The sequence below is a fragment of the Cloeon dipterum genome, chromosome 3, assembly GCF_949628265.1.
Source record: "Cloeon dipterum chromosome 3, ieCloDipt1.1, whole genome shotgun sequence".
NCBI classification, from domain to species: Eukaryota; Metazoa; Arthropoda; class Insecta; order Ephemeroptera; family Baetidae; genus Cloeon; species Cloeon dipterum.
Window position 1 is genome coordinate 29,524,659 of NC_088788.1, and position 23,025 is coordinate 29,547,683.

Here is a 23,025-nt window from a genome sequence, read left to right on the forward strand (position 1 = left end):
TATTCACCGCACGCCGCGAGTTGGAGTGGCGAAAGCCAAAACGAGACCTTGGGGAATCGTTGGCTTCGCACAGAAATGGAGACGGAAGGCGGTAAAAAGCAGGTGCAAGAGGTGTTCCATTTCTTTTTCTTTCCTCTCCCAGCAACCAACAAAAATGACTCAAAAGAGGCTCTGGAAAAACTATTTTTGGACTTAAAGTGACAGACCTCTTCCACGTAAAATGCGAGTATTTCTCTCCATTTTTTATACATTAAGAAATAGCAATGGTTGGTTGGCCTCCATTTTAGAGGGACCAACTGGTTTCTCGTTACCGATTGATTATTTTGAATGTGTTTATTTTTAGTATACACCACGAGGTGTATGAACAAAATTTACAAAAATATTTTTTGGCAGGAAATTCTAATAATAATCAAGAGCAGTTCTAAATTAAGATATTGCTAGACAATGTTGACCCTAGTGTCTTAGAGAGAGTTGACGATATTTTTAAATAGAAGGATAATCAACAATAAATCCAATAAAAATTGGGAAAACAACCCACGAAGTTAATGTGAGCACTGTGAAAAAAATTGTTAACAAAATGAACGTTCCTATAGCTGCCTAAAATTTATTTTTTCTTACTATGTGAAATGCAAATCGAAATTCAATGGAAGCCTTCATGCATTCCACACGTTTGCAGGCTAACAAAAAGCGCATATTTCTACGGAGAGTCCATGAAGCTGGAGTCCAGTCTCCTCACCCTCGTGCGTAGTCTGAGCGCAAGCACCAGATGCTCATTGTAGCATTAATCATATCACGTATTACGCTGGAAAATGGATCTGAGAGGTTTCCTGTGTAAGCTTCGAGCACTAAATAAAGGCCTTAACGCTGGCTCGTCCAGAGCGTGAAAACTAGGCAGCGACCACAGAGCTGTTCGCCGAGCATACTCAAATATACAAGAACCCTGTGTGTGCCATCGGTGCTAGCTAACCCTGTTGATGCTGTTTATAGATATTACATACAAGCCACCTCCGTGCTAATGACGAGCCTCGGACACAGACAAGTGAAACGCTGCGTCTGTTCATTTTATAGATATATATGATGTATAACACTTACAGTCGGGTATTTTTATGCAATTTGAAGAATTTTCTTTCCAATGCTTGCAAATTTTACCCACCTTTACGGGAATGACTAATGCACTAAACTGGAATTTATGTTGAAATCAGTAGCATCATTTTTAAATGCAAATTATGTAGGATCTTTAAAAACTCGTACTGATAGGCCGTTGGGGCACGTATGATCTATCCTAAAATAACGCAATCTTATTCTAGAATCTATTTGAATAAATATGTCGTGTATAAAGTCATTTCATAGAGTCAAATAATTTAGGGCATCAAAAGTACTTGACAAAATAAAAATTAATATATTCCCTCAGCACCAATAATATTAATTGAACGTTTAATATTGATGACACTACCTTCAAATTATCACTATAAGCGGGATTATAAGACCTGCTTACAGATCAGAAAACTTTTGAGAAGGAGTTAAGTATTCTCGAATCGGTTTGCAACTTTGAAAACTCTTGGTGGAACAATCTGCGGTGTTCACAAATTTCATCGGAAAAGGACGTAGCAAACTTCAGAGAACTTGGTGCTCACGCAAGCCAGAATGATTAAAAACCGCAAGTTATTGGCTGCCGTTTTAATTTACCTTCGCTACTTTCACAACACTTAATTGCTTTTCGACGCGAGCGTCAACTTTACCAACAATAAATAGCGAACAGCTCTGCTTGCTGCGGCGTGTGTATTATTCCCGATAAAATGCAAGCGCCAGCGAGGTAAGCAAAAATTTTTAATTAAAATTTCTCTCCGCCGGCGTTCAGGTGCGTGCGGGGAAATATCGACTGCGCTGGTTTTGGTCTCTCGTTCGCTCTCACGGCGTGTGTGCTCGCGCGCGAGGGCTGCGGAGATTGAATAGAACTTTCAGCGACAAAAAGCCTGTTGATTTATGGCATCGGCCATGCGCAAGCCTTAATTGAAGCCTCGCAGAGCCGCTTTAAAAAGGAAAGTTTCATTTGCATAAGTTTACTCCTGCTGCTGTCCGCCACAAACTTTTCCCGCGCAGAGACTTTTTCCTTTTGAATATCATATCTGCTCTCTTTAATACCAAAAGCTAATAAAGTGTCTGCGAAACTTTGTTATTAAAAGTGAGAGAAAAGTGCTATATCTAGCGGTGGAATCATTTTTTTCCCGGGCTTCGCCAGGATTTTTTGGCAGTGAAATATTGCACCCATCAATTTTTATGCATAAAAGAGAAAGAGATAACGTGCGGAACCATTCTTTATCGTTATTACAATTTTACGTTTAAGGTATAACTAATATATATGAGGCAGGATTGCTGGCTTTATTTCTGAATGGTAGATTGTGCTGCAACGTCCCGTAAAAGCTATATGAAAAGGTATGATCTGGGGGTGGGAAGCTTTGATATATCACTGAAAAATATTTAACGCACACGTTTATAACATTTTCGAAAAGGATAGGATATTGTATGAAATCAGGTGTAAAATTTTTAGTTCCGCGCCTCTTGCTCTTTTGTTTGAAAGGCTATGCAACTATATTTTGCTGCATGTCACACAGGTTGCATACCTTAACTTTTACAGAAGTTAGATGCGCAAATCTAGGAGGATCACGTTTGGCGGTTTCGAAGGAACGAAATATTTTTTCGCGATCAAACTGAAATCCAAAGTAGGAAAAGTACTGAACCATAGCCTATAGCGGATTTCAGGACTACGAGGGTCGAAAATCCAGAGGGTCCAGCATTGCTACAGAATAGGAGTAGCTTCTACTATTAAATTAAATCCAAGAAACTACTATATTAAGAGCTCAGATTGTTTTTTACGTTTTTTATTCCTATTTCCATATTGCACAAAAGAACCATAATTCATTAGACATATGCAATATAGTGTCCATATTTTGTAATATATTTTTTAGAAAAGAAACTTGATAATGTATGTTATATTCATTTGATTTGAGAATCCTATAGCTTGGTGCTTTCGAAATCATTCAATGTTGAAATTTGTTTCCTAATAAACACAAGCGTCAGTTTCAGTTTATCTCCACATTGTAATAGTGAGTATGCTATTCTATAATTATTAATTAATTGGCTAAAGTAATTGCCTTGGGCTTCAGCCATCTATAACGCAGCCTTTGGTCGTGTTTCAAATTGCATGCTCGAACGAGTGAACTGACACGCAAAGACATGCTTGTTTGCATGGCGCAAAAAGAGCGTGAAAAATCTCGGGAGGATTTGCTGGTGGCATTTCTTTGCCACAACCAGACTGCCGAGGATACACGCGCGCAGCCGTGTGTTGGAGAAAAAGCCATCTCTGTCGTTGGGTTGGTGTTTTGGTAATTTTTCCGGCAGTTGAGTGGCTGCAAGTCCGCGGGAGAAGGGTCTCTGGTGACCTGCGGTATGTGCTCCGTAGCAAAGGCAAAGGCACACACGAAACTCATCCGCCCAGGAAAAAAAGCAACAAAAGCAGTGTGCCGCTGTGCGCAAAAACAATCCCGCAATTTATGGCTTCAGCTAGTCCAGGCAAAAAATAAAATTCCATTGGCCCAAGGGAGTCCCACATTAGCAGAACACGCGCGACAGTACATTTATTGCACTCCTCTTGGTAACTTTTTGTTCTACTGACGGGCTCGAAAAGCGCACAAATAGAGAAACCGTTGTTGATTTGCTATTTATATTCTGGTACTTAAGTAGTTTTTGGCAGCTGTGGCAGAGATTAAAATACTCCACAGAGACCAATAATAATAATAATAATAAAATTCCAGAATTAAAAAAGGATGTACAAGAATACTGTACTTATTGATGGATAAAAATTGTTTATAAGGTGCTAACTCAACATAGGTTTTTTAGTCATAACCTTTAAGCAGTATACTTCAAAAATGTATCTTATAACTCCAATTTTCAGCAATTTTATCAAAAATGAGGTATTGTCTGGACCAGAACTTCAGAAGGCCGGAACTGAATATATTCTCAAGGGCGGACTGGATTAAATGAAACTGTTGGAGTTAGTTAAATTACTCTTGAAATCAACGAGGATGAAGACTCTTGTTATTCATTTACCTCCTTAAATTTAAAATAGCAATTATTAGCAAAAAATCTTCCGTTTGGATTGGAAAAAGGTTTAATAATCGGAGATATTAAAACATTTGTCTGCTTCACAGATAGTGCCTTTTATTTATATGCAAATCTATGTAACCATATGTACTTCAAATAAGCGCAGACATGAAGCTGAAAACATTAATTTTTTATGTACACATGAAAATTAAAATGAACAAAAGAAAATTTTAACATCTCTTACGTAAGAATATACAGAGTTGTTTACAAATTGGTATCTATAGTCAATTGATTTCTAACTTTTACGTGTCCGATTTATTTACCTGATCTCTCGTTCTGCACATGAAACCAATAATTTAGAAAATCACATGTGCATACTTGTTGGTTGCAAATATAATTCAAGTCTTAACTAGATTTTATTGATATACCGACTAGACTTGGCTACAGGTCGTACGCTCTCGACTTCACTTAAATTATCCAGCATTTCATAACCCATGTAAATAATTAAATGAACAAACAATCAACCAAATATGATTAAATGGACCTGTAAATGATAACAAGGTGAAAGAGAATAGGATGCAATTGTCGAGAACGTGACCAACCAGCTGTATCAAGTCAACGTCATCCTCTGAATAGCCAATTTTGCAACAAAATTAAAACACGTGAAAGGATGCAAATGGCACAACAGATTTAAGCATGCACTGAATTTTGTTGAATGAAAAGCAATTCGCGAGTGTTCGAGATCTTCAAGTCAAAAACACGAGAGTATCTTTATCGTAATCATTTGATAGAACAATTTTCAGTGGTGCGTGTTCTGTTTGTTTACACTTTTTGCTAATGATATTTGGAGGAAAAGGCCCAAAATTTCGAATTTAAATGTTCAGACTAGTCACAATTCCAAGTTAATAAATATCCGAATGACAAAATTTTGTGCCTTTTTGCATTTTTGTTTCTCGTCCATTATTAGCGAGCTTGTTGATTCGGGGGAGGGGGGGGGGGGGTAAGACTTGAATCCGACTTCTACGTTTGTTTTGGTGTGACCACCACTCTGACAGTATCATACAACTCTCGCCTAACAAGATTAGAACTTAATCTTGCGTTCTACACTAACACCCAATCAGAATTATATTTTGTAAAAAGATACAAATTTGTGTTTGTAATCAACTGTGTCTCCAAAATCAGAAATTGAACCATTAAGTGTGGCCAACAGACGGCCTGAAACTAAACCCCAAAGAGTCCTTGACCCTCAGCCTTAAATTGAACAAGTTGAACTTGTGTCAGGATTTAATATTAAGCCACTGATCCATTGTTGGACAATGGCTTGCAGCATCCTTCTCGCACTATTGTAAAGACGTTTGAATGACGGACAACTTTGATTTTAGGACTGGATTGCCTTCTTTCGTAAAGGTATTGAATGTGCTTTGGTTTATGTTCCCAAAATGTGCTAAAACTAACATGGCTACCACTTATCCAGTGCGTTTACTCACTAATACTTCCCCTCTTGTCAATTTTGGTCCAAATTTCACCACCCCGAATATAGTATCCATTGTAACATTGACAAAGATTTCTAACAGATCCAGGAAACTAGTCCTAAAATGAAAGTGATCCATTGTTGTTCCAATCAATCCGAAGTAAGGCTGTGTGGCAAGAAATTTTGACAAACCTTGAGTGAATTTGTTTATTTTCCACACCATCCCGCGCTGATCAATAAAGACCCAAAGAGCAAAGAAATTTGAGTGTTTTGGTTGTATCAGGTCGGGCACTCTTAGTACCCTTAAAATAAAACCATCTAGCCACATCAATGTGGCTGTTACTAAAATGGTCAACTACTTGATTGCTGCTTCTCTAAGGAGGCTCAGCTCAGTGGTCAGCCATGGTAGCCTCCCCTATTCGAGCCTTTTTCACACCTTCTTCAAGATGATCAGCACCATCAGTGGTGGAAGTAGTCACCACCTCCATTTCTTCCTCGATGTTACGCTTCATACCGACAACCACCTGGTGATCAACAGCTGGAGTACTGGCTGGACTGACAAAGGTCCCGCTAGAACAGAAGCCAGTAGAATGTTAACCATACAGAATATTGACCATTTTAAATGCAATCACTTCATAAAACCCAAAAGAATGATTAGAACCGTCAGCATTTTGTTTAGCACAGTAATAGCAGAATGTTGATATTTTCCATTAAGAAGTTTGAAATTAGTTTAATTTACAAAAAAAAAAATTATTGACTTTGCCGCTCGGATTTCCTATAAGAGAGAATTGAGCGTCGAAAGTTGGATTTCTTGGTATGCACATGCTGCTCGCTCGCTGCATCTTCTGTCTTGCAATCTGTACTCCATAATATGTTCGTCTGGACAGGCGGCAAAGTGATGAAGGGAAAAAAGTATTCCTATGTTCTTGTATTGGATAGAAGCTGTATGGCCCCTAATGCCTCTTCAACAATAAGCACAACTTAACCTACAAAGCAAATTCTGCAACACAGATTATAAACTGCAGACATCAAAAGAGGTACATGCAATGAATTTCCGTGAATTAGTGCCGCATCAAAATACCTGAAAAAGCAGAAAAATTTATTTAAATTTAGGGCTTACAAATTTAGTAAAAATGGAGTTTTTCATAAGGAGAGTAAGTTGTTGTCGATTCTCTCATAGATTTGTGCTGTTTCATCTTGAGTGTCTTGAGAAAACTGGAAAACTACTGCCCAACAAGAAAATGATAGATTAATCTTTTTTCTTCCCTTTTCCTTTAGCCACAAATCCCTTCAAAACAGAGCCAAAATAATTTGTAAAATTGATTTAACTTGAACAAATTGAATTATAAGTAAAACAATTTCCGCCACAGCGTTGCCATTCTGTAATAATACATAAGAATAAGTAGAGACAATATATGTACATTGCCCCTGTTATGAAAAAGCACTCTTTAGAGGAACAATTTTTAAGGTCATAACTATGAAAAGAATTCATAGCTAGAACATTTTAGCAATAATGGCCGAGTTATTTAAAACATAATGTTGAATACAGAATAAAAATAACATGATAGAATTAGAGAGAATATTAATGGCTCTACTCTGCGCCGAAACAAGCAGAAATAATTGAAGGGTTAGCGGTTATGAGTGTAACTCAGTAGAGAAAAACTCTCATTAGCTCAAGTAGTGCACAGCAAACAGTTTCCAACCCTCTGTTCATATGAGGAGGCCTGAGTGGCCTTAAAAGTGTGCTGCATAGTACAAGAACGTGCGAGATAATTATTCTTTTCACGATTCACTTCAATTGTCCATCCTTAAATTAATTCTCTGCAGAGAAGAGATATCTGTAGTTCTTCTTTCTTTAGGCAGAGAATTATTTCCCAAAAGAGAAAATGCTTATGAACAGTGACTATATACCTGTAATTATATGCTGCTTGAACAATGACAGGGGCTGGTGTGAAAGCAGCTGGAGACACAGAGCGGTCTTCACTCTTGACAGCAACTAATGTAGTGGTAGTTCCGTTTCCACTGTTTTGGACAACATATTTCTCTGTAACAAGAGAGTTAGCTAATTGGAACAAACGCTTGAATGTGAGACAAACCTTCGCGCTGTTCTGCCACGACTCCGTTAGTAACCAAAGTGATCTGCTGGGCAGGCACCATGAGCCTAGTTTTGCCAACCACCACCGACTGTTGCGGATGAGCGTTCATCACCGTGCTGCTCACAAATGATCCCACGCCTGAAATTAGAACTGCGCGAATAAAATTAAAATGCATCACCGGAGTAAGAGTCAAGCATTACCTTGTCCAGGCGATCCAGGGGCTGACTGGCTGGTTTTAACCTCAAGGTGAGATGACCCGTGAGATACGATGGGAGAAGAAACTCCAGACGAGAGTGCACTGTCATTGTAGGCGTCAGGAATCGGGGAGCCTTCTCTTGAAAGCGACTCTGGAGTGATCAGACCGCCCATGCTGTGAGTCGGAGAGGCGGGTGCGCTGCGAGATGCAAGACCAAAGGGAGCCCTGAAGCATGGCACGCCACGTTGGCGTCGTCTCCGGAAAGCCTGCTCGATCAGCTTGGCCTCTGAGGTGGGGTCGATTCGCCAAAAGGAACCTTTGCCTGGCTCTTCGGTGGAGCGAGGCACTTTGATGAAGTAGCGGTTCAGAGAAAGGTTGTGTCGAATAGAGTTCTGATGAGAGAAACCAATAAATTAGAAACACATGGAATTGTTTTTTTTTAATAAACCAATGATTGATCTTGAAAGTAACAAAATCGTGCAATTTAATATTGGATTATTTTAATGACAGTTAAAAATTACACATTCCCATTCATTTTTCCAAATTTTGAAGTTATGCTCACTTGCTAGGGTTAACATCCCAAGCAACTCTCACTATTTTGAGAAAATATAAAGAGCACTTAATTTTATCGAACTTTTCCAGCTAACGCAAAAAGCCTGGAAGCAAAATCAAATAAGCTAACATTTTTGAGGGTTCAATTTTGGGTGCTTCGCTTTTAGCAGAGATGCTAGAAAATGGTTGATTTCTCCAGATTCTTCAATTTCCATAACTGGTTTCTTTCTTGACCTGCCTTCTAAAGTAAGATCGTGAACGTACAAACTTATTTTGTTTAAATTTAAACCAAATCCACTTTGACTTTGGAGCTTATCAATCCTGTGTTAATTTTACAACACATGAAATGCCCCATGGTGACTTTGTTTTTAAAAACAGGGCGATCCTTGATAATGACCTAGCTGTCAACAAACCAAGCAAGCGTAGAATTAAGTTGAAAAAAAAACAAGCAGAAATGCCAGAAATTTAAGGCTTAGTCAACAGTATCGTCATAGATTGTATAAAAATACCATAAAACCAGCAAGACATTATTTCTACAAGAGCACCAGTAAATAAGGTTTCAATATAGTTAGAAAATGTGTTGAATTCATTGAAAAAAATTGAAAAAAATCAAAATAAATTTTTTGCTTATATTATCTTATCATAATAAGAATATTCAAAATTAAATCAACAAAAGCGTTTAGAAAAAAGAAGTGACCATGTTTTACCTGCCAGCCTTTATCAGCAGTGCGATAGTATGGGTAGTTTTTAGTAATGTAAGAGTAGATGCCACTGAGAGTTAGTTGTTTGTCATGAGCCGAAGCAATGGCTTGGACTATCAGTTGGGCATACGAGAATGGAGGTTTTGAGTCATCCTGGAACAAAAAATATAATATTTTGTATTAATCTGCAACATGATATTATTGGTACATAGAAAATATCAAACAATAAGGCATGTGCTGAGGAAAAAATTCTGCAAAGCCACAATACATACCTTAGGTGGGCTATATTGTTCAGCAGTGGCCATTGGAGTGGCGGTTCCATTTGGTCCTGCCCTATATAACTTCTGGGTTGGTTGTTCCTCAGGAACCACGGAGCTGGAGGGAGCCGTGCCAATGTCGCTGCTGATGACTACAGATCGACCTCCTCCACCGTCCTCTGTGCTTGCTGTTGCAATAACTGGCCGCTGAGCTGCTGCATATGCAGCTACCATCGAAAGATCAGGGCCTACATTGCGGCGTCCAGAACCCCCTCGTGGGCTGGCCGGACATGAGTTGGCAGCACTGTCAATGCAGACGAAGTATTTGTTAATACTAGGATTCAATTTGAGGGCAAAATATTATGTTTTTATGGCAATAGCTATGCTAAACAGCATTCATTTAACATTTGACCTTAATAATGTAAATAGCATCACAATGAAAATTATATATATTGGAGAATTTAGATTATACTGTATGTGGTACTTAGAAACAAAAAGCTAATAACGATTACTGCACAAACAAGTAAAAGTAATAATGTTTAAGTGGTAATTTTAACATCAAAATTTTACTAACTGTTAGAATGTTAAAATTTAAAAAAATCAAACCATCAGAGGGAAGCGAAATACGTTATGCTTTCATAGGCTTTTTGATCCAGAAGCCATTTTATCAACGTCAATAGTCTCAATCTTAAGACAAATCAGTTTGTTTACATGCACTTCGTGTAAATAGAACTGTCACGTGACGACACAACACAATATCTCAGCGCCATAAGAGGTTACGCCTTTAAAAAATCAAGAAAAATCTTAAGTATCATTGAACTAAATTCATTAGGAAACGTCACAAAATTTGTTTATAAAGTGAAAAAAGGTACTAATATTTTTGTGGTAGTCAAAAAGATAGTTTGGAACCCGTTAGAAGTTCATTTGCAATCATTTTGTAAGTTTCTCCATGATTAAATACCATACTGTGCTTAATTAACATCAGCACAACAGGATTCCGCATCTGCGCTAGAGGCACGTGACATTTATTTTGTTATTATCATCTCCTGCAATTCTAGTCTAGTCGCTTTGGTGGTATGAGTTTTTAATCTGATTTATCAGAGGAAAAACTATATATGTTTTGACAGTGACGACACAGTTAACAGTGCTGAAATTTGATGATCAAGAGATAAATAAAAACATAACCTGTAGGTCCCAAATGCATTAGAAAATTTTTAACATTAAATTGGGTTAGGGGTTACCTAATTGTTCCGCTCGGGGACGGGAATGGACTACTAAATCCTCCGTCTGAGTCTGGAATGTTGATTCTAAGTGGTGCCATTGGCTTTTGTTTGGCAGGCGAAGGCATCCGGACTGCGACAGGAGGGTCTGCATCTCCCACAAGAGATTGGAACGTCAGCCTAATACTCGTACTTGGAAACCGGAAGGTGCAACTGAAACAAGCAGAGTAAAATATTATAATTAGATGGTTACAAAATTACTGTTGAACGTTGTTTGTAAATATGGGTAAAACATGGGTTTGTGTTTACTCAAGAATGCAGCAGAATTTGTCGGGCTCTATTAATATTTCAAAGTGCTGTTAAATGCACTTGAGAGAAAATTTCGATTTCAAAATGAGAGGTTATCCAACCTTAATGGAAAGCCACCGGGCGCCTGACACGCGGCAACAAACATTGCGTTCTACCAATGCATCAATTTAGCCCTTCCGCCCCCCCTTGAGCCGCTGTTAAGCGAGCTAAACCATCCAAGTCTGCGAGATAAAATCCTTCAAATTAACACAGGTAGCTGCAATTTCTCATCGAATTAAGCCTTCTAGCTGAGCATAATTTTCAAAATTGGGATGATCAGATGCTAAAATGATCGTCTGGCTGTGGGTGTCGTCGTGACCGACGAAAACATCCGGGGGAAAACAAGAGAGCGCTCGATAATTCAGCCTCCATTAGCTAGCGGCGCCCGTCGGCCCCCGACCGAGCCCCGCGGCCCCCATCGGCGGGTCCGGAGCCCGACTCAGGTTGCATGCCCCCTGCCGACCCACGGTGGCCCGGCGGACAAATATGAAGATGGCCTTGGGCCGAATGTAAACACGCGTGTGTTTACATTGGGCCGGGCCTGGCTCACTTTTTAGATAACTGGAGGGCCGGGGCCCCTTTCCGCTGGAACACGCCGTCGACGAAAACGCCATTCTTGCCGTTGCAGGTCATGTAGAAGTGCGGATGTTCGAAAAAGACTTCTATGTGTTTGCGCGAAATGAAGCTCGAGTGGCCCATGTTTACATCGACCTCGCCTCGCGAGCTGTTGCGGCCGATGGTGATCCTCTTCTGCCGCACCATAAACTCGAGGTCTCGTCCCTCTATCCGCGCGATGGCCACTCCGTTGTTCTCGGGACTCCATTGCACCTTGGAGGGACTTGCCGGGGCCGATTTGAGGGCCAATAGGGCCCACGCATCGCTTTCTTGGGACATAGATTGTGCGGCCATATCTCTGTTACGAATATGGCTTCCCAGAAGGAGAAATAAACCCAAGAGGGGAGGGGAATGACGGAGCCTGGCTACTGCTGCATTCCAAAACAAATGGTGGGGGAGGAGAATCATAACAAAAACAAATTATTTTCCTCTGACGGCGGGGAATTTTGTTTTGCTTTTTTCTGCTGGCGAGCTGAGCGAATGTTCTCCTCTCTCGTTTTTAAGTGACTGCCAGCTTGCTTGTCCAGAATAACTATTTTTATACCTAACCAGATTTCTTCTATTAAATCAGGATATTTTTTTGGTTTGATAATCTTGCTAGCGATTTTGGCCAAAAACAAGTCATAAATATCTGCAGTAAAAATATGTAGGATTCTTTGTTTGTTGAAAAGTTTGCTGGAAATCAAAGAGCACTTCAATAAATTTATGTATATCACAATATATAATTATGATATTTATTGCAAAATGGGCTCTGTATTTCACAGTTGGCAAAACACTATTTTACAAGCACAAAATGAACAACTTTACAATTTATAATGCGTATATTCTTAATCGTCAACTTTGTCTCAAAATGCAAAAATATCAGTTGCTATTGATTTTCATACAGTTTTACTGTCCAAACATTGCAACGTTAAGTTCTCTCGTCAGCTGAATGAAGGTACCATAGAAGGTTCCTTAATATTTTCAATATTTTAAACTAGTGATCACTGGATTGGCCCATACTGCACACCAAATTTGCGATAGCCTTTGCTTGGTCTTTGTATTTGCCATCCTCTAAACTAGAATACAATGCCCCAAGAGTACATTTCTTTGCTGTGAGGTTCTTCCATTGCAACAGCACCTGATAAGCAAATTCCCTCACCCCATCCCCTTTGTGATTTTGTTCAATGTTTGTGACTGTGCCTTCATCGAGACCCAAATTTCGACCAAGCTCTTTCCACTTAATGTTCGTCAAATGTTCGGAAGCTTTCCACAGATCATTTGTACTGAGCTTTCGAGTGTTTTGTCTGTAACCTAATGAGGAAGATTTGACAGACGCAACTCTACGGGATCGATAATGGGTGGAACGAACACCATCTTCTTCATCACTCTCTTCAACGCTGCGGTCAGAGGAACTATCTTTGTTATGACCGCGTCTTCGTTTTGGAGGTATTTCATTTCTTTTGAGACTTGAGGATCTCGCAGAACTAGGATGAGATCGTTTTCGAGAAGATGACGCACGTTCTTTAGAAGGGGGTGCTGGCATTTCTGCAAGATCATTGATAAGTTTTAGGCGAGCAAAATAATTGTATCTGACGCAACAACTACCTTCATCCATGTCAACTTCCTCTGGAGGCTCTTCTCCTTTTTTATTGCTCCACCAATTGAAGTATTTGGATATGGGCGATGATTGTTGGTTGTGGGATCCATTTAACGAGTTACTAGGACTGGAGCCTGTGCTGCTGCTTGGTGGGGTTTCGTCAGCGAGTCCGTTTTGTGCAATATCACGGTGTACAGCAAACAAAGCCTGGACAAACTCATCTGGAGTGCCTCCTCGATTCTGATATATGTTTGTCATAGCAACGAAAGGATCACCACTTGTCTGAAAGTTGGAGCATAGAGTAGCTGATAGATAATTAGAGCTTGTTTTCTTACCATTAGTTTTGTTCTAATTTCGTTGTTGTTGAATCCAACATACTTTGCAAACTTTTTCCAGTTATTTCCATCTGTGATCTGCAAATTTGCTGCCAGCTCTTTGATTGCAACAATTGTCCACCGCTCCCCTTGAACTTGCATGTTTAATTCAGCCTCATACCCAGACTGTCCAATTTGAGAAGTCAGCATCCATTTATAAAATCAATAGGATTATTACTTTGTAAAGGTTGAATTCAAAAACCAAATCATTCCTTCCAGAGCTCTTTGATTTCTCCACGAGAACTTTCCCGATTGTTCCGATGTCAATCTTGGCATCGCTCTTGAACCTTGGTAAAAATATATTTATATAGTACATTTAAATAAAATAACACTGGTTTATTACTTGCAGGCATATTGGAATTCAAAGTCCCGCCCTCTGAAATCTGGCTCCTCTTTGCACATTTCTGGCAATTCCCCAGCTTCTACGTCAGCTTCAAACATCTGCGATCTTAGTCTCACTAAAATTTTTCCAGGTCTAATCAATTTGGGCTTGTTGCAGGCACCAGCCCGGTGCTGAAGGTTAGTAACGTCTGGCAATTTGCGATCGCTGCGGTAGCAAATTACTTCCAAGCTAAACCTAAGAAGGAAAATAATCCCATTTAAAAGTTTGAATATTAAGTGAATTTATGCAACCTACCTATCATTTTTTGGGGTTTCTTGCATGTATGCTTCACACATCATGGAAAAGGTTACAAAATTGGCAAAGTGTGCCATGCCAACCTTGGCCTCATACAGACTGTTGGACACTATGTCCCAGAAGACTGTAAAGAAGCTAAAGTGCTTTACTTGAAACGAGATAATTGGAATCCCCGAGTGGTGCTTCAGGTTCAATTTGATCTCTGTTTTTAGCCTTTTCCAGACGATTGGCTCCATTTCATCTGATGGACTGTGCCAAACAGAGAGGGATTTAAGAGGGTCCTTGTCAAATTTCTTGCAGATGTCTTGCAGATCAGGCACTGGGAGATTTATTGTTACGGGGGGCCTATTTGAAGGGAACTTGAGCCCATGAGGCCCAATCATGATAACTGGAGAGGCAAGCGAGTATCTCATCTTCAGGTTGTTCGGAAATAAAGCTGTTTCGGTGTCAAAAATTACTCTGAGGTAGGCGTCAATATCATCTTCCAAACAGCCTTTAGGGAAGGCCACCTCTACACCAGGGATGTCCGGAATGTAGAGAGTGCCTCCATTGCGTTTCCGAATCCGTTTCAGCCTTTCTGGGTAAGGCTCCTCCGTTATCACAGTGAATAAGCTGAAGTGGTTCACTTTCAAGATAATAAAGCCATCTTTGTAGCAGTAACTTGTTTTTGGCAACCGTTCCCATTGCGCCTTCTGGAATGAAAGGAATGTAATTTATAAATACAGTGTGTATTACATGATCATATAGTTCATCTCATCAATAAAGTTTCAAATATTGTACTCAGGACACATTGTTCCAAATTAGAATATCTGACAAAGGAATTGTCTTAAATATTTTAAAATGTTTGTGCAAATAAAATAGCTAAAAATAGAACACAGCGGCAAAGGTCACATTAAAACCACTATCGTGATTTGTATTTTGAAGTCAAAATTTTCTTTTACCTGTCATCATTTTCCAATTTTGATAAAAAATTGAATTTTGAAAAATATCTGTTGAATTGGTCCATGCTATCAGTTAGACTGTTGTATGTCAATCAACCACTAATTAAAATATACAATCTGGATTTTATAACGTGGTAAACATAGCTGCAAATGAATTTCATTGCTTTAAAGATTTTTAACATGCCAAATTAATATGTGATTTGGGGTATTAGTTTTCCTTTTGGACAATTAAATACTGGTTTGATCAAAGACAATAAAAACCTCAAATTAGAAGTCTAACCTCAAATTCTGACGTGTTGCTAGTGAAGCACACAATGCAGCTCTCGTCGTGAACACAGACAGGGATAGAAAGATACACTTGGTACTTTTCCTCAAATTGCATGCCATGAGGACCAAGTGATATAATTGGGGCACAAAGACGTTGCATCTTGTTCAGTTTTGGCTTAAACTGGTCACCATTAAGTGTTTTCAACTCTGCGTTTTGTAGTAATTTTGAGCTAGAAGCAGGAATGATGGCAGTGACTCTGCTGTCAGGGTCTGTGAGCATTCTCGCTGTGGGAGGTCTGTCGCACTCCCAGTCTTGTTTGACCTTATCCTCCTCGCTGTCCCAGCCGCATGCCTCCAACGAATTCTTTAAGTCTTCCACATTGAGACCTTCATCTTCATCGCTGAAAATGAAGCTATAATTTCAGCTCCCTGCAATAGAAGAGGTTTAAATGCACGGGACCAACCTTGATAGAAATCCAACTCCACTCATGTTCTCGCAAGCGCAAGGATCATGGGGGGAATTGGAATTCCTGCTCTGGAATGACTGACTCGACTTTTCTGAAGCAGTCCCATAGTCAGACGTACTTGAAGATTCGTTAACTTTCAACCTAAGCCCTGGAAGATCACTCCAGGGCTTACAAGTGCCTTCCTGCCAAGCTTTAACGGATCCGCGGGTGACTGGGCGCTCTGGAGGCAGCGTCGGAAGGCGCAGTTTCCTTGACGCGGAAGGACAATCTCGCACTTGCCTTGCCCGATTAGGCACCTTGAACGCGTCTTGAGGCATTTTGGTTTGGGTCTTGTTCCACTTAAATATTGGTTCAGCATCTGGGAAAATGTCAAAATGTTTATTTGATAATTTTCATATTTCTGATTGCTTTGATGGCATGACACTTACTTGAGCTTATATGACACAAACGATGCACGAGAATCGACAATAATTTTTCATTTTAGTGGAAGAATTACTCACAAATTCGAGCCAATTTTGTGAGTGATTGGACTTTAAATGCAGCAAAATGATGCTCTCATAACACACAAACAAAAACAACACAAAGAGCGCAAGCGCATCTGGCGAGTGTGCTGTCACCTGGCTGTCACCAGCAGCGAGCAGCGCCCCTAGTGGCTATTCTGCGTTAGCCCAAAAAGTTATTTTTGCGCGGCAGTGGCGACACTGGCGACGCAAAACGCAAGAGCGGCAGAGCGCTTTTCTCGCTTTTCTAAGCTAGTGAGTAATAATTATCAAGTCGTTCTTCGAGCTCTTTAGAAAAGATGATCCAAACAAATCTCTCAATTTAAGGAAATTTACATATACACGCTGTTCAATATAAAATAGTTTACTTCTACAAACTTTTGTAGTCAAAAACCTTTAATTGGTAAATTAAACTTTAAAATTGCTGCACTTCCATACATTAGACTAATAATTTGAATTATTTTCAAATATTATCAAACATAATTACATAATATATATATAATATATATAATTCAACAAAAATATTAATGTACTTTAAATATTGAACTTGTGAGGGACAAATATATAATACATAATGAATTTAAGAAAGAGGGTTAAAGTGATTGCAAGATAATTTACAAAAATTGCAATTATGCCGCACCCCATATAAATAATACATAATATAATAACCAATAATAAATTGAATTATTACCAACAAATAATTTTATTATGTCCGTAATAGGTATGCTACAAATAACCATTTACAACATACATAACAGTAAACAATAGAAGTGTACATATCTATAATTGATGGAAAAACTGTATGAATACTGGTAGGATTCATCAATCCAAAGTAACAATCTTGAACACACATGCATTCATATTTACAAAACTGGGTAATGGACAAATTAGATAGTTTAAAAATAGGACACAAATAATTGAAGCCTACTTTTAAGCATACATGAGAGAGCCCGCTTAAAACCAGAATAAAAATTTTGTTCTTTAAACTTTGTTAACATTTTGTACTAGCCCTTACTCATGGGCAAACTGGAAAAATGCAAAATTAATATAGATGAGCCAATTGAAGAAGGAATATATCCCAAGTTTGCAACTGCGTGTAGCATACTTACAAAGCGCATTGCACAGCGAGTATAAATGACTTATTATGATCCCTTCAAGGTGAATTAACAAAAGTTTGTAATTTGATTGAAGTAAACCAATCATTTCACAGTCAGTTGCAACAGTATCTGTTATTCAACATTGAATAATCTCTCAATTTCTGGACCGTCGAAACTCCAAATTCCTGTTCATTGCTGGAAGTAGTCTACTTTGATCAGTACATGAACTGAATATTTCCCATGAAAGATCAGTTGTGTTGAATGTGTCAGTTTAGCTCAAACGACAATACAACTCTCAGTCAGTCTCTTTACTTGTATTGTCACAAATACAAACCACTCACTGAATTGAATTGAAAGAAGGTAACACATTGGTGGTCTAAAATGTAATACGTAAGTTAATTTGCATTACTTTTATTGCGAATTCTCTTCTTCTGGTCCAAAAACCGAGGCTGTCAATTATTCTAATAGTTTATGCGCTAAACACCAAGTTAGAATGTGTGCTTTAAAAAAGTGGTAACGTCACAACATGTCCGCAACTCTTCTCTCACGGAAGATCACACCGCGCTTAATCTAATAAGGCCAGCTTGACTGCTGTTTCCTATAGACGACGCCTCTTCTAAAGAATCCAAGTCCAGCGCGGACTCAATCATGGTAGTGTCCTGCAGGAGGCGCAGCCTGCTCGCACTCAAAACAGTTGTCTCTGGGGTGCCACTCGACATATCATGTACACTGTACGCGGCAGACATCTCGTACCTGACAGGCGTTGGCGTGTTCACAGGAGCCATCAGAGTAGGCGCGATGGTTGCCACGGCTACTGTTCCCGGCTCAGTGTAGGTTACTACTGTCGACAGGGCTGTCACATCACCTGCAAATCAAAGGTCGGTGTAGCAAAACGTGATTAGAAGGACGAGTCAGAGTGCACAAAATGTTCCCAAAGCTGTGGGACAAATTGGTTGTAAGAAGCTTTAAGCTGAAAGTCCAAATATTGCATGCGGAATTCCTTGTTGGGCCAAAAAACTAACTGAAGCAGTTGGTTGATTATTGGTAACGGTCACTTATTTTCAGAATTTAAAGCAATGATGTGTATTAATTTTTCAGTTATTTGCCATGCATTAATTCTGAAGAAAAAAAGAGTAACAACCAAAGTGCAAAGAGCAACAGTTATGAAACAAAAAATATAAACAGCAGCTTTGCTCGCTAAAACTAAATCATACCTTCAATTAGGTGAGATTTTAAATCACTTACCTAATGGGCACATAAATTAACACAAAAATGGATTTAATTTTGCGGAATGAAAATTAACATTTCAGACAATTATCTCCTCAATTATATCTATTTGCTCAGAAAGATTTAAGTTTTCACATCGCCATCGAAGTGTTTATGCTTCTGTACAAAAGAAATTAAAATATGACAAACTGTCATAATGCATAGCAAACAGTTATGCTCCTGTGTTTTTGTTAAGAATCATCCTAAATAATGACAGTAATAGCTTCACAAAACTTCCCCTAATGGACATTTACTGACACACTTTCCTTGCCTGATGCACATGAACACTATTTTAGACCAGAGTTCTTGTTACCAAAGCAAGAAACAACATGATGGACCATAAATATAATCAATTTTGAGAACGCAGGATGAAATCTTACAAAATTGATGTTAATTTCTTGGAAGCAATCCCCAACAAAGAGTTGTTAATAATTCACAGCCAAAGGAGGGACTAATGTGTCCACTTTCACAACACACCACATAAAAGTAGCACTAAGATAGCTAAATCAGCAGCATTAGAGTGGTTAGTCAACCAGATTTTTACAGATAACACTGGTACATGATTCAGTTGAAACCGACAAAAATTCTTGGTCTCCAAGCACAGACACGTTGGTCATTTTGAGTTACCTTAAAAAGCCATCTGCTTAGTAAAATATCTGTTCATTACAAAAGTATCTCTGGAATAAAAATTCATTGTTAGTGCTATTAGCCAGCAGCTTAATTTTAAGAGATTAAAAACCAGAACAGCTGCAAGTTAAAGAGATTGCGAAATACGTCAAACCACCAATGTACACTGCCTAAGTCAGGTGTCATCGTTAATCGGGCCTATAGCTGCCGAGTACGTGACGCACGGCCAGGGTCAGACTGGACTCTGGCGCATTTCAATCGAGTTGCACGGCGCGATTGGGGGGTTCTGGTAAGAGAATGGGGTGTCTTGGTACGCACCATTAATGGAATGTATCGAGGGCGATGTCATGCTCTGCTGCACCAAATTGTGTGTAGAGCCACCTACTTCACTCGGACCACTTCCCATGCTGGCAGACTGGCTAATGCCATTCTGAAATACAAAGGTATTTATGTTTAGTAATAGAATTTTAGATTCGTAGTCGGATTTATACAGCTATAATAGCTGATCTCAGACATGTGATTTAAATTATTTTTGGGGCGATTTGATATTACAATTAATGAATATTCAGCTTACCATTGTTATATACTTTTTTCAGCATTCTTTTACTTGACACTATAAAACCTAAAGTTTTTCAAACCCTCTTAATAATTAAAAAGAAAGAAAGGCTAGCATAAATAATAATAGGATCAAAATTATTTGCAAGTGCAAATATATTTAATAATTGACTTGAGGGGAAGTCAAGTTTACTCAGCATATTATTGATTGAGATTCAAAACTAGATCTATTGTGAATCATCAGGGTGACTTTATGTTCATATTTCACATTATTGCATTTTAGTTAGCTTATTTTTCCATATATTTAGAATTAGCTTTATATGACAAAACATGGAACAAAAGTAAAACTTAGCAGTACTTTTAAAAAGGATTTGTTTTCTTTTGGCAAGATAATCAATAACTTACCGTTGGCTGCGATATTCTCACAGTCCCATATGATCTGTTGGCGATGATCACATCATCTGCATTGTGAGCGATACTTGCAGAGTATTCAGGTGATACTTCGCCTCTCCTATCTGATTCAGGTTGTCAGCTTTCAAATAGCAAAAATAAATCTGAGCCAATTACCTATCAGGCTTGGAGGAACTGGTCCACACAGGACAAACACGCAGTTGGTGCAATAATTACCTTGGCTATAAGGGTTAAAGCTCTCTTGGCCTCGTCTTTTGCTGAATGAGCCTTTTATCTGCAAATTATGCATCATCAGCATTGCGGACACACAAGTAGAGAAATCTTACATCTTCGTTAGTTGTTTGATTTGTGGACGTGAGGTAAGTGTGGAATCCAGCCAGGCCAAGCACACTCCACACACTAAAGAAACAAATGACAGCCGAAATAATACTTCCTGGTGATTCCTTGATTGCATCTAAAAATTGCTTTTTATCCCTTGTCACTGCAAAAAAAGAGTTAGAGTCTCGTTCAATTGATTATTGGTATACTTACGTAAAACTAAATGTGTAATAGAGCAAGAAAATATGAAGACACACAGACATGCCAATGAGACGATGAACAGGTAAAAGTAGCGATAGTTTCTTTTGCCCACACAGTTCCCGACCCATGGGCAATGGTGGTCGAATCGCTCTGCAAATAATAGAGTTCATGTATATACCAATTGTTTTGAAAAATACATATGGAAAACAAAAACTCACCAACACAATTGTCACAAACGCTACAATGCGAAGCTCTTGGTGGGCGGAAAATTTTGCAGGTGAAGCAATACTTTAATTTCACAGTCTGGCCCTTGATTTGTATCTCTTTGGTGCGAGGAGGAGGACGATAAGTTGGAGAATTAGCATTGTTGGGAACTTCTGGAAAATTGAACTAGATTAGATGCAAAATTTGATAAAATTAATGCAAAGTCTTTTTCTAGTGATATCAAGAGTTAAAAATTTATATAAGTGAAAAATAGCTTTGGAAGTTTGAGATGTACTAAATTTTAGCCACCCTCACCTGTGGAAAAATAAGATAAATAGAAAGCCAATATTTGGCACAGGTAAGGTTTAAAAATTGTCCAATAATTATCATTTTTACAAGCAACAAATACTTACACCTTTAGTTCACTGTTAGTGTTTGGTGTTTCAGTGTTTTTATTACAACCACAAGGGAATAGAAAATTTTCAAACAATTCATTATTATTGTTTTGCGGTCTGAGATGACTTTTTTAATTGGTTTTCCAGCATTCTGCATGTTCTTCTCTCTCTCTCTCTCTCTCTCTCTCTCTCTCTCTCTCTCTCTCATGTTATGCATTTCAATCAAATTAATGATAACGTACTTTCAATATTATAAAACTCCTGGCAAGAATCAATAAAGACAGCAATTTTATTGCGACTTTGTTCAAGCATGAAACCAGAATTTAACACTGAATTAAATAGATTAGAGTGATATTATTGAATTTTTTTATCTTATATTTTATGTTGAATATTATTAGTGATTTCACAATGTTATGAAAAGGAAATTGCTATTAATTTCGAGTAAATAATTTTTGTCGTATACCAATGCTCCTCTCTATGTCTAAAGCCTCATCACGCGTGGCCCGTGGAATAATTCCAGGATCGCTGAAACTGGTCCTCAGAAGCGCGGAGACGACAAAAATGAAGAGGAGTCCACCAAATGCTGGGATAGCGGGTGTGTAATTCGTTGCCAAAAAGGGGCAGCTGGAATGTCATACGTAGTTTAATTATTTCATTAATTTTGTATCATAATGTTAACTTTCCACAAAAGACTTAAAAGTACTTCATTCCAATAATGTTTTTAATAAATGACCAGAATATTATAAAAAGTAACAATAAATATATGATTGTTATTGTTATTTATTAAATAATCCCATTAAACCTTGAGTAGCCTTAATTTATTATAATTGTATATATATGTATCTATTCTTTGATAGTCATAATGAGAGTCAAATACATAAATGACCTAGTGTCTGAGGTATCATAAACACAAGATCTTTGGCATTTTTTCGCAAACAGAGATCAGGTGTCACTGTTGGGCGGAACCCTCAGGTGACTTAACATTGAAGATTTACGCGACCACCTATTACATATTAACAAAATGCCCTTACACCCCAAATGGAACTAAAACGGTAAAATGATATAGGAGCGCACAACTTCCTGAGCCCGAAAAAGGAAATCCATTTCAACACCGGAAGGGTGACCCTGGGTGGGCCCCAGACACCAGAAGGTTGACTCACTCGAACACGAAACAGAGGGTGCTGGTTCCGACGATCAGGCCAAGGGTGACGTAGAAGACACCAGTGTGAGGGGCCATCATGATTCGGCCGTCGCAGCAAAACTTGTTGCGGCCTTGGAACACTTCCCATTTCCGAGAGACCCTTGGGGCCATCGCTAGATTTTCTCAGGCAGTAGACATGGACCGGACGAGCACAGAATCTGCAATCGATCACTCGAGCGGCGTTCGGGCCGATTTCTTGCGCACGAAACAGCACCACGACATGCTCTCCGTGCAGTTTATCGCCCGCCAGATAACCATCTTGATAATCTAGGCTGTCATTTCGCAAATTTTCACTCTTTGTTTACGAAATAAATGAACGTCTCTTCCTCGTCTTCTGGAATGGAATGCAACAATCGAGTCGTCGCCTCACTCGCCTTTACCCACTCACCACACCACTCACTTGCGCCACCTTGCAAAAGAAAGGACAC

General features: G+C 38.9%; 3 protein-coding genes across 5 annotated transcripts; all 3 read right to left on the bottom strand.

The window, feature by feature from the left end:
- Window positions 1-4,201: 4,201 nt before the first annotated feature.
- On the bottom strand, window positions 4,202-11,895 carry FoxK (forkhead box K). Of its 2 annotated transcripts, none has more exons than XM_065482138.1 (8): window positions 11,493-11,895; window positions 10,616-10,807; window positions 9,390-9,678; window positions 9,124-9,270; window positions 7,869-8,256; window positions 7,669-7,806; window positions 7,484-7,616; window positions 4,202-6,142 (listed from the first exon to the last, which is right to left on the bottom strand). In XM_065482138.1, exons 1-8 carry the CDS (start codon window positions 11,849-11,851, stop codon window positions 5,962-5,964), a joined length of 1,827 nt encoding a protein of 608 aa, XP_065338210.1. In that variant the 5' UTR covers window positions 11,852-11,895; the 3' UTR covers window positions 4,202-5,961. The 2 variants fall into 2 exon arrangements, with proteins under 2 accessions (XP_065338210.1, XP_065338209.1); XM_065482137.1 differs by having other exon boundaries at window positions 7,669-7,818; window positions 11,493-11,894.
- A 360-nt stretch (window positions 11,896-12,255) lies between these two features.
- LOC135938486 (uncharacterized) lies at window positions 12,256-16,383 on the bottom strand. The gene is made up of 9 exons (XM_065482136.1): window positions 16,251-16,383; window positions 15,820-16,180; window positions 15,369-15,756; window positions 14,148-14,839; window positions 13,854-14,087; window positions 13,689-13,797; window positions 13,472-13,636; window positions 13,145-13,418; window positions 12,256-13,084 (listed from the first exon to the last, which is right to left on the bottom strand). Exons 2-9 carry the CDS (start codon window positions 16,137-16,139, stop codon window positions 12,534-12,536), a joined length of 2,733 nt encoding a protein of 910 aa, XP_065338208.1. The 5' UTR covers window positions 16,140-16,180; window positions 16,251-16,383; the 3' UTR covers window positions 12,256-12,533.
- A 623-nt stretch (window positions 16,384-17,006) lies between these two features.
- On the bottom strand, window positions 17,007-23,003 carry app (Palmitoyltransferase app). 2 transcript variants are annotated; one of them, XM_065482749.1, is made up of 9 exons: window positions 22,557-23,003; window positions 21,860-22,020; window positions 21,016-21,171; window positions 20,810-20,947; window positions 20,605-20,759; window positions 20,435-20,552; window positions 20,273-20,382; window positions 19,631-19,742; window positions 17,007-18,284 (listed from the first exon to the last, which is right to left on the bottom strand). In XM_065482749.1, exons 1-9 carry the CDS (start codon window positions 22,706-22,708, stop codon window positions 17,974-17,976), a joined length of 1,413 nt encoding a protein of 470 aa, XP_065338821.1. In that variant the 5' UTR covers window positions 22,709-23,003; the 3' UTR covers window positions 17,007-17,973. The 2 variants fall into 2 exon arrangements, with proteins under 2 accessions (XP_065338821.1, XP_065338820.1); XM_065482748.1 differs by having other exon boundaries at window positions 21,016-21,174; window positions 22,557-23,002.
- Between the last annotated feature and the right edge of the window lie 22 nt (window positions 23,004-23,025).

Coding starts and splice junctions, on each gene's coding strand:
- LOC135938486 (XM_065482136.1), bottom strand. CDS start 16,139: ATGCCTCAAGACGCGTTCAAGGTGCCTAATCGGGCAAGGCAAGTGCGA. Junction 15,757..15,819: donor GGAGTTGGATTTCTATCAAG/GTTGGTCCCGTG, acceptor CTTCATTTTCAG/CGATGAAGATGAAGGTCTCA. Junction 14,088..14,147: donor GAAACCCCAAAAAATGATAG/GTAGGTTGCATA, acceptor TTTCCTTCTTAG/GTTTAGCTTGGAAGTAATTT.
- app (XM_065482748.1), bottom strand. CDS start 22,708: ATGGCCCCAAGGGTCTCTCGGAAATGGGAAGTGTTCCAAGGCCGCAAC. Junction 21,175..21,859: donor AGACATAGAGAGGAGCATTG/GTATACGACAAA, acceptor TCAATTTTCCAG/AAGTTCCCAACAATGCTAAT. Junction 20,383..20,434: donor AGTTCCTCCAAGCCTGATAG/GTAATTGGCTCA, acceptor AACCTGAATCAG/ATAGGAGAGGCGAAGTATCA.
- FoxK (XM_065482137.1), bottom strand. CDS start 11,851: ATGGCCGCACAATCTATGTCCCAAGAAAGCGATGCGTGGGCCCTATTG. Junction 7,617..7,668: donor CGTGGCAGAACAGCGCGAAG/GTTTGTCTCACA, acceptor CTCTTGTTACAG/AGAAATATGTTGTCCAAAAC. Junction 6,143..7,483: donor CAAGCAGCATATAATTACAG/GTATATAGTCAC, acceptor CTTCTGTTCTAG/CGGGACCTTTGTCAGTCCAG.